The sequence below is a fragment of the Oncorhynchus masou genome, chromosome 31 (assembly GCF_036934945.1).
Source record: "Oncorhynchus masou masou isolate Uvic2021 chromosome 31, UVic_Omas_1.1, whole genome shotgun sequence".
Classification (NCBI taxonomy): domain Eukaryota; kingdom Metazoa; phylum Chordata; class Actinopteri; order Salmoniformes; family Salmonidae; genus Oncorhynchus; species Oncorhynchus masou.
Window position 1 is genome coordinate 78,845,445 of NC_088242.1, and position 9,306 is coordinate 78,854,750.

Sequence of the window (9,306 nt, forward strand, 5' to 3'; positions counted from 1 at the left end):
GTCTAATGGTCGTCTCGCGCCAAACTGCGCGTGTGCACACAGTCGTATCAAAGACACTCTTTAATATAAAGACAAAAATGAAAACGTTTGTCACTTTCACGAGGTTGGAGTGGTAACATGTTCATCTACTTTAGACATTGACTCGAATCTAGGTTGTGCCTTTAGAATTCGATTTTTTTTAAACAAAGGAAGACATTTTCACTTCTATCATTGACTTCTCAAATCCCAGACCCTGGCCTGTTTGTTCTGTTTCGCAAACGTTCCCGGAAGTCTCGCGATGTTGCACTTCTACGTTTTGAAACTCTGTGGCCACATAGCTCCAGGTTCAGCCAAGGCTGCAGCGCCTTCTAGTGTGTAGGGTATTCAAATGCATTGGAAACAATTGTTCCATCACTCACCACGTTCACATCCAGTTTTTATGCGATGAAAATCATACACTTAAAAAAAAATCACCACAGCTGTGGAGGAAACAGGTAGTTTCTGTAAAATTGTATAAATGGCAACAGATCATTTGTTCATTTGACATGGTGGGGTCTATTTGTGTCGGTAAAATTAATTATGTGATGGAAACGCCTTTATGCGCAAATATTAATATAATAGCCATCATATCAAAGTACATTTGGAGTCACGCGATTGGTGTGTGGTCCTCCCACTATGATCATGCAGTTATTAGTCTACAGATTAAATACAATTATGATTAACTTCACGGGGTGGTGAAAGTGCACGGTTATCTTGACGCTCCTTTCCAAAAAATATCGGAAGTCTTATTCTTGTGACGTGATGATAGTTGCTTGACTGCCGTTTGACAAACTCAAATATTATCGCTGTTATCCATAATAATCTTATCATGCAGACTAGCCAACCCGCATTGTATCTGCAATCTGTAGGCCTGAGCCATCTGCCGAAACCCGAGTAGGCAGTATACTATTTAACGCAACAGTTTTTGTGACAAAACTAACCGTAGAGTTGAACATATTGTTACGATCCTGGGTTTATATGCGCGGAAATCGACTCTGCCGCACGTGCACACTTTTGCGGCACAGTCAATAGCGCGCCGGACCTCGAAGGTCGAGGGTTCGAGCTCTGCTCCCTGCCTGTTTCATTACAATGATGGAAAGACATTGAACTTTAGATTTTTTTGTCTGTACATTAAAACTTTAGCGAAATTGTTTTATGTGCACTACCTCATCATACACTTACTTTAATCTGCAACAAATCTGTTTGGTGGAAACACCACTGGTGGGAAAATACGTGTGTTTTCTTTATGCAGATTTGAGAATATTTGCATGAAAATCGATCGCTGATTGGATGGAAACATATCTACTATATATATATTTATATAATTGGTTTCCATCCAATTGGCACAGATTTTCTAAAATCTGCAACAATTTCCTTTTATATATAAATTATCAGATTTTACGTGTGCTAGTCACGTAATTTAGAACTCTATCCGTCCATGGCTGGTCTGAGCAGACGCAGCAACCGCCTTCCCACCTGTTTGTTTACCTTAGCAACCATGGCAGAGATGGTTCAAGATGTTTCTGAAGCAGATAAGCGACATCTCGTTGAACTCGTCAAAGAACTCAGGTATAAAGATATTTTTCAGTTTCAACACTTCTTAACTCTTGTCTTAACTCATAGATTTGCTACATGGAGTAGCAATTTGTGGCCGCAAAAAAACAAAAGGCCTTGTCCCTCACTGCCTCTTTTTCCAGACGCTCCAATGCGGTGCTACGGGCAGAAACTGATATGTTTGAGCGGTATATAAGCCGCTTGGACCCCAGGGACTTGGTTCCTCAGCCTTTATCAGATTCTCTGGGAGCAGCTGCAGCATCACAGTTGGAGATTGGAGGGGTATGAGAAAGCATCTTGCACAACTTCCACAAACAATGTGTTGAATGAAATGGATTTCCCTACCCTAAATGTTCTTTGACCTCTCGTGATTGACTCATGCACCATAGTCTCGTCTTCCACTATAACCTCGTAGGTTTAACATGCTGACCAGACCGGACACGTCGCGTGCGTCGCAAAATAAATTTAGAAATCCATGTTATTCAAATATTCCACCCGCACTGCTAGCGCGCCAACGAGCGTCTGCGTCGCCAAGGGCTAACACAGATCCCAAACCGGCTGCAGGCTTGCACTATCGTGCATAAATGTATTTTGTCCACGTACACCAAACGTGATCAAGACAGGCAGGTTAAAATATCAAAACAAATTCTGAACCAATGATATTAATTTGGGGACAGGTCGAAAAGCATTAAACATGTATGGCAATTTAGCTAGTTAGCTTGCACTTGCTAGCTAATTTGTCCTATTTAGCTAGCTTGCTGTTGCTAGCTAATTTGTACTCTGATATAAACACTGAGTTGTTATTTTACCTGAACTGCACAAAGTCCTCTACTCCGACAAATTAATCCACACATAAACGGGCAACTGAATCGTTTCTAGTCATCTCTCCTTCCAGGCTTTTTCATCTTTGAACTTATATGGTGATCGCATCTAAACTTCTATTGTATTACCACGACAACCAGCAACAAAGTTCGTCTTTCAATCACCCACGTGGGTATAACCAATGAGGAGATGGCACGTGGGTACCTGCTTCTATAAACCAATGAGGAGATGGTTGGCTAAGGCTTGGGTGGGAAATACAAAGTGTGTGTGTTATTACCATAGAAAAATAAGGGTTTTTACTGCATGTTTGAATGCTTGTATTTCTGTGGCTTTAGGGCCGTGGGAGAAAGATGAAAACACGGACAACGGCTCTGGAGCAGTTACAACGTCTGACATTGGAGCAAAAGTGTGACGTGGCACAGAGAGAGTTAGATGAAACCAAGGAGGACCTGGAGAAACTGAAGGAGAGCTCAGAAAGAGTGCTCCACAACTATAAGGTAAACACAATATACAAACAGAGAGAGAATGGATAGAGAAAGACTATTCTGGATCTGTGTAACCTGCAGAGGAATCTGTGATTTGGTTTAGTTGTGGTCTATGTAATTAAGATGCACTGAAACCCATTCAGATTTCTGGCATTATTGCAGTACCAGGCAAACGTTTAGGCACACCTACTCATTCCAGGATTTCTCTTTATTTTTTACTATTTTCTACATTGTAGAATAACAGTGAAGACATCAAACTATAAAATAACACATATGGAATCATGTAGTAACCCATGTTTTTTTAAACAAATCCAAAAATATTTAATATTTGAGATTCTTCAAAGTAGCCACCTTTTGCCTTGATGACAGTTTTGCACACTCTTGGCATTCTCTCAACCAGCTTTGTGAGGTAGTCACCTGGAATGCATTTCAATTAACAGGTGTGCCTTGTTAAAAGTTAATTTGTGGAATTTCTTTCCTTCTTTATGCTTTTGAGCCAATCAGTTGTGTTGTGACAAGGTATGGGGTGGTATACAGAAGATAGCCTTATTTGGTAGGATACCTAGTCCATATTATGGCAAGAACAGCTCAAATAAGCAAAGAGAAACGACAGTCCATCATTACTTTAAGACATGAAGGACAGTCATCCGGAAAAGTTAAAGTTTTGTTGTGGAAATTCTTACGCAGGGACACTCAAAGTCAATCATAAATTAATCATTGTTTATTATCAGAGCACTGGAGAGGTTCCAACAAACCCGATGTGTCGTAGTGAATGTCTGTTAGGAGCTCTGCTGCGGCAGTCCCAGCCGTTGTCTTATATACAGCTATATACAGACAAGTTATATTTGCATGATTTATTTATTTGCATAATTTATTTGCATAATTTATTCAGCATTACCGTTTTTCATTCATGTGACCTACCAATACTGGTTCATAACATGTGACAGACCAATACTTCAAGAGGCTTCTTCTCTCTAAGCTGAGACCTTGAAACGGAGATATCTTTCGTTCTCAAAACAAGGTCTGGGCATACTGCAAAATTGCAGATACTGATAAATGAGGATTCATTCAATCACTCACTTGCATGAACACAGAAATTGGTTATTAGAAAAGCACATGTATAACATTTCCATCACAGTTTCTTCAAGTGCAGTCTCAAAAACCATCAAGCACTATGATGAAACTGGCTCTCATGAGGACCGCCACAGGAAAGGAATACTCAAGAGTTACCTCTGCTGCAGAAGTTCCTTTGAGTTACCAGCCTCAGAAATTGCAGCAAAGAGACATGCTTGGGCCAAGAAACACGAGCAATGGACATTAGACCGGTGGAAATCTGTCCTTTGGTCTGATGAGTCCTAATTTGAGAATTTTGGTTTCAACCGGCGTGACTTTGTGAAACGCAGAGTAAGTGAACGCATGATCTCTGCATGTGTGGTTCCCACCGTGAAGCATGGAGGAGGTGGTGTGATGGTGCTTTACTGGTGACACTGTCAGTGATTTATTTAGAATTCAAGGCACACTTAACCAGCATGGTTACCACAGCATTCTGCAGCGATACACCATCCCATCTGGTTTATGCTAAGTGTGACTATAATTTATTTTTCAACAGAACAATGACCCAGCACACCTCCAGGATGTGTAAGGGCTATTTGACCAAGAAGGAGAGTGGTGGAGTGCTGCATAAGATGACCTGGCATCCACAATCACCCGACCTCAACCGAATTGAGATGGTTTGGGATGAGTTGGACTGCAGAGTGAAAAGCTGCCAACAAATGCTCAGCATATGTGGGAACTCCTTCAAGACTGTTGGAAAAGTATTCCCAGTGAAGCTGTTCTCAAGGCAAGAGGTGGCTACTTTGAAGAATCTTCAACATAAGTTATATTTTGCTTTGCTTAACACTTTTTTCTTTACTACATGATTCCATATGTTTTATTTCATAGTGTTGATGTCTTCACTATTATTCTACAATGTAGAAAATAGTAAAACATAAAGAAAAACCCTTGAATGAGTAGGTGTGTCCAAACCTTTGACTGGTACTGTACATTGTATCAAAAGCTTGATAACCAATAATTTCTGGGCCCTTCCCCATATTAGGCAACTCTGGAGGAAGCAGATATTCGACTTGTGGAGGTCAAGAAAGCAAGTTATGAGTTTGACCGTGATGTCGCTAAGGTGTTGAGGGAGAAGAGAGGTGTCATGATGGGTGCAGAGAAGGTCATTCGTTATTTTGAGGACAGGATGAGAGCAAAGGTAAGCAAGCTGCATGCCAGGCAGGGTGGTCAGGTCAGAGTTCTTAAATCACATTTGGTTCCTGACTTGAATTACAAATCTTGGAAGTAATGCAAGCTTCAATATCAGCATTCACTGTTACCGACTGCTGCCATGTTTCTCTGACCTCATCACCTATTTGTCTCATCCTGCTGCTACCTTTACATCATCCTACAGGACACACTGGTTGAGAAGTTGCGGTTGAAGAATGCAGCCCTCCATGTGCAGAAGAGGAAGTTGCAGTTACAGCTACGGCAGAAAGAGGAAATGGGTGAAGCCCTGCACGAGGTGGATTTCCAGCAGCTGAAGATCGAGAACAGCCAGTATCTCGAACGCATTGATGAAAGAAACCAGGACCTTCTGCGCCTAAAACTCCTTGCAGGAAACACCCTACAGGTTCTCAACTCCTACAAGGTTTGATTCCTATTCAAACACTATTGTATGGACAATGGGGCAAAAAAGTATTTAGTCAGCCACCAATTGTGCAAGTTCTCCCACTTAAAAAGATGAGAGGCCTGTAGTTTTCATCATAGGTAAACTTCAACTATGACAGACAAAATGAAAAAGAAAATCACATTGTAGGATTTTTAATGAATTTATTTGCTAATTATGGTGGAAAATAAGTATTTGGTCTCCTACAAACAAGCAAAATTTCTGGCTCTCACAGACCTGTAACTTCTTTAAGAGGCTCCTTTGTCCTCCACTCGTTACCTGTGTTAATGGCATCTGTTTGAACTTGTTATCAGTATAAAAGACACCTGTCCACAACCTCAGTCACACTCCAAACTCCACTATGGCCAAGACCAAAGAGATGTCAAAGGACACCAGAAACAAAATTGTAGACCTGCACCAGGCTGGGAAGACTGAATCTGCAATAGGTAAGCAGCTTGGTTTGAAGAAATCAACTGAGGGAGCAATTATTAGGAAATGGAAGACATACAAGACCACTGATAATCTCCCTCGATCTGGGGCTCCACGCAAGATCTCACCCTGTGGGGTCAAAATGATCACAAGAACGGTGAGCAAAGATCCCAGAACTACACGGGGGTACCTAGTGAATGACCTGCAGAGAGCTGGGACCAAAGTAACAAAGCCTACCATCAGCAAGGGCATTGAAGATGAAACGTGGCTAGGTCTTTCAGCATGACAATGATCCCAAACACACCACAAATACTTTTTTGCCCCACTGTACATCTCTTTTCTTGTGCAGGTGTGTGATCAGGTTCAGGAGAGCGGAATTATATTTTCCTGGTTGGGGAATCTGAACTTGAGAGGTAGATCCCTTGAGATAAACTGATAAAACTCTAGGCTTATTTTCATCACCCAGGCCCAACTAAGGTACTTGACCTTTGTTGTGTTACTATGTACGTGGGGGTTCGGGACTTTGATAAGGAAATGTGTTGTTTTCCCATTGTAGAAGAAGCTGCAGAGCATGACATGTGAGTCAAAGCTGCTTAGTAGTGACATCACCTCCCGTAAGGAGATGCTGGTGAAGATCGAGGAGGAGACACTGCAGGCAGAAGAGGTCAATTTAACATTCACCTGTTTAGTTTTTAACCAAAATCATACGATTTTTGTAGCCAACTATTCAGCTATGTTTGCAACACTGCTGGTGGGTAGGCTAATAAATATCTCCCTCTTTGTGTCCTTTTTGGGCAGGAGCGAGCCAAGGCAGAGACTCTTAACAGGAAGCTGCGAGGCCAGCTGGCAGATTTCCGTGTTCCCCACGTGCTGCAATACATCACAGCTAAGGCCTCCCATAGCCAGCTCGAGCAGAGTGTCCGAGCCTGGGAGCGAAAAGTTGAGATATCTGAGGTGAGAGTCAAAGTTGTAGGTTAGATATAACTTTACTTACGAAGGCTACCTACAGAAGGTAAGTGCATACTTCATAACACATTGATAATAATATTTTCATTTTGTTTTGCAATTGGCTTCTGTTCTGCTTATGAATTTGTAAATGTTACGAAGTCCTTACATAGGTACCCTTTTTAAGTAATGTTATCATGTTGGGTAAGGGACATGCAGTTCTGAAATTATCATTATAGAACCAGAAAGTTCCTGATTTCCATGCCATCCATACAGATGGCTCTGAAGACACATACCAAGACCTGGAACAAGCTGAAGGAAGCTGCAGGAGCAGGACCAGTCACAGCCCGGTGAATCCGCACATTCTTCCTAATAAATCTATTCTTTGCAAATATTCAATCATCCAAAGCAGTCAAAAATCCATCAGTCTCTTTTGTAAACTAGCGGAGATATGCCCTTATAAAGTAACTCATGTGTTTTAGCTGTTTTTAACTTTCAGTATATGGAACATTTGTAGAATGGTTGAACAATCATGTTTTAAGTCACAATTGAACTTATCGTTTGTAGTAGGGTGGTTAAGCTGATAAATCATTCATTTTTTGATAAAAACACAAAATATGTACCCTGAAAAGATTTCAATATGGAGCCACCCCAGATTTGACCTCTGGGGGGTGTGGCAGACATTTTTTTGAATGGACTGCTTTGAGGTAAAGGCACCAAATTTGTCATAGACCCTAGATTTATGGTCCCTGAAAAGATCTAGATATGGAGCCACCACAGATGTGGCCCCTGGGGGCTGTGGAGGCCATCTTACAAAATGGTAACACTATGGTAGCCTTAGATACCCTTAAAATATTTAGATATGGCGCCACTGCAGATTTGGCCCTGGCAGCCATCTTACTAAATGTCCCCAGACTGTACCACTATTTTGCAAAACATTAATCTACAAAATGTCATGGCCTATACTTATTTGACTTAAAAGTAATGGCCTATACTTCTTGGCCTGGATCTCCTGAAACACAAAAGTTTTAACAGTTACACACAGTATAATACAGGGATCAACTAGATTAAGCTGCAAACAATTTTTTATTGAGCGAATGGTCAAGGGTCCGGAACATAATTACAAATAATTAGCAAATTGACCGCAAGAAGCCCAAACAGATATAACTAAAACATAATTTCAAATCTTGCTTACATTTGTACACGATCACATACTATTATGTGTGGGAATACTATGGAACAGATTTCAAAAATTAAAATCACACAGCTAATTAGTCTTTTGTCCAACAATAAAAATACAACTTTTTTTTTTTTTTTGCTCAGAAAACTTGGGAGGGGTCAAAAAAAAGTTGTACCTGGGAAATATCTCAGCCATTAAGTTGGAATAGTTCACAATTGTTGTGGACAATTTTCTCAGTCAGACAAGAGCTTTAGCTGGCACACATAATCTTTTACATTTAAAACCCTGTTTCATTAACAAAAGTATGACACTACTTTTTCTACTTGCAGTTTAATATAATTTTCTGCTATTTCATCAAAGTAAAGGCTATGCAACAGTTTAGTATACCATGGACTTTTGGTGATGATTGTTGATCCGAGAGACCTCCAAAACCATCATTAGGGGTTCACAGCAAAGTTGTGAAACCTATTGTTATTCTTAGATTTTAAAACATTCTTTGACTTGGTCAAATAACTTATACATAGATTGGCAACTTTTTTTCTAATTTGACACACAGAAACTAGAGGCAATAAGTAACTTGGTCAAAATGAATGGCACCAATTGGCCTAAACTTTGGATGTGGGCATCTTTCCTCATGCTGAACAAATTTGGCTCAAGAACCCATCAGGATAGATTTTCCTCCATCTTAGAAATGTTAGAAATCTTCTTCTCGTGAACTATGTCCAAATAACACCAAATTCGTAGGCCCATGGTACATCTCTTTACTTTATTTGAGAAAAGCTAAGGGACTGGTTAATATGAAATGGCGGAGTTATTGATAAATCCAGAAATCAGATTTTGTGTTCTTTTCGATCCTTTGTACATCCACTTCACAATGGCCTATTAACTTGAACCTTTATTTTAGGGTCATCAGAGACATTACCATGATGAACCATGTTACTTTTGGCATTGACATCTTAAAAAATAAGGAAACTATCCTGAACAAAAATATAAAAACGCAACATTTTACTGAGTTACAGTTCATATAAGAAAATCAATCAATTGAAATAAATTCATTAGGCCCTAATCTATGGACTTCACATGACCGGGCAGGGGCATAGGCCCACCTAATGGGGAGCCAGGCCCTGACAATCAGAATTAGTTTTTCCACACAAAAGGGCTTTATTACAGAT

At 40.4% G+C, this 9,306-nt stretch overlaps 1 protein-coding gene across 1 annotated transcript; it reads left to right on the forward strand.

Moving 5' to 3' along the window:
* Positions 1 to 2,741: 2,741 nt before the first annotated feature.
* Positions 2,742 to 8,440, forward strand: cfap263 (cilia and flagella associated protein 263). The gene is made up of 6 exons (XM_064952109.1): positions 2,742 to 2,891; positions 4,975 to 5,130; positions 5,326 to 5,562; positions 6,566 to 6,673; positions 6,808 to 6,963; positions 7,231 to 8,440. The coding sequence occupies exons 1-6, from the start codon at positions 2,745 to 2,747 to the stop codon at positions 7,306 to 7,308; spliced, it is 882 nt and encodes a 293-aa protein (XP_064808181.1). The 5' UTR covers positions 2,742 to 2,744; the 3' UTR covers positions 7,309 to 8,440.
* The last annotated feature ends 866 nt before the right edge of the window (positions 8,441 to 9,306 follow it).

What these genes read in the sequence shown, in the direction of transcription:
- cfap263 (XM_064952109.1), top strand. Translation starts at nt 2,745, where the DNA reads ATGAAAACACGGACAACGGCTCTGGAGCAGTTACAACGTCTGACATTG. An exon ending in AGGACAGGATGAGAGCAAAG is followed by an intron (nt 5,131 to 5,325) that starts GTAAGCAAGCTG and finishes ATCATCCTACAG; the next exon opens with GACACACTGGTTGAGAAGTT. An exon ending in GAAAAGTTGAGATATCTGAG is followed by an intron (nt 6,964 to 7,230) that starts GTGAGAGTCAAA and finishes CCATCCATACAG; the next exon opens with ATGGCTCTGAAGACACATAC.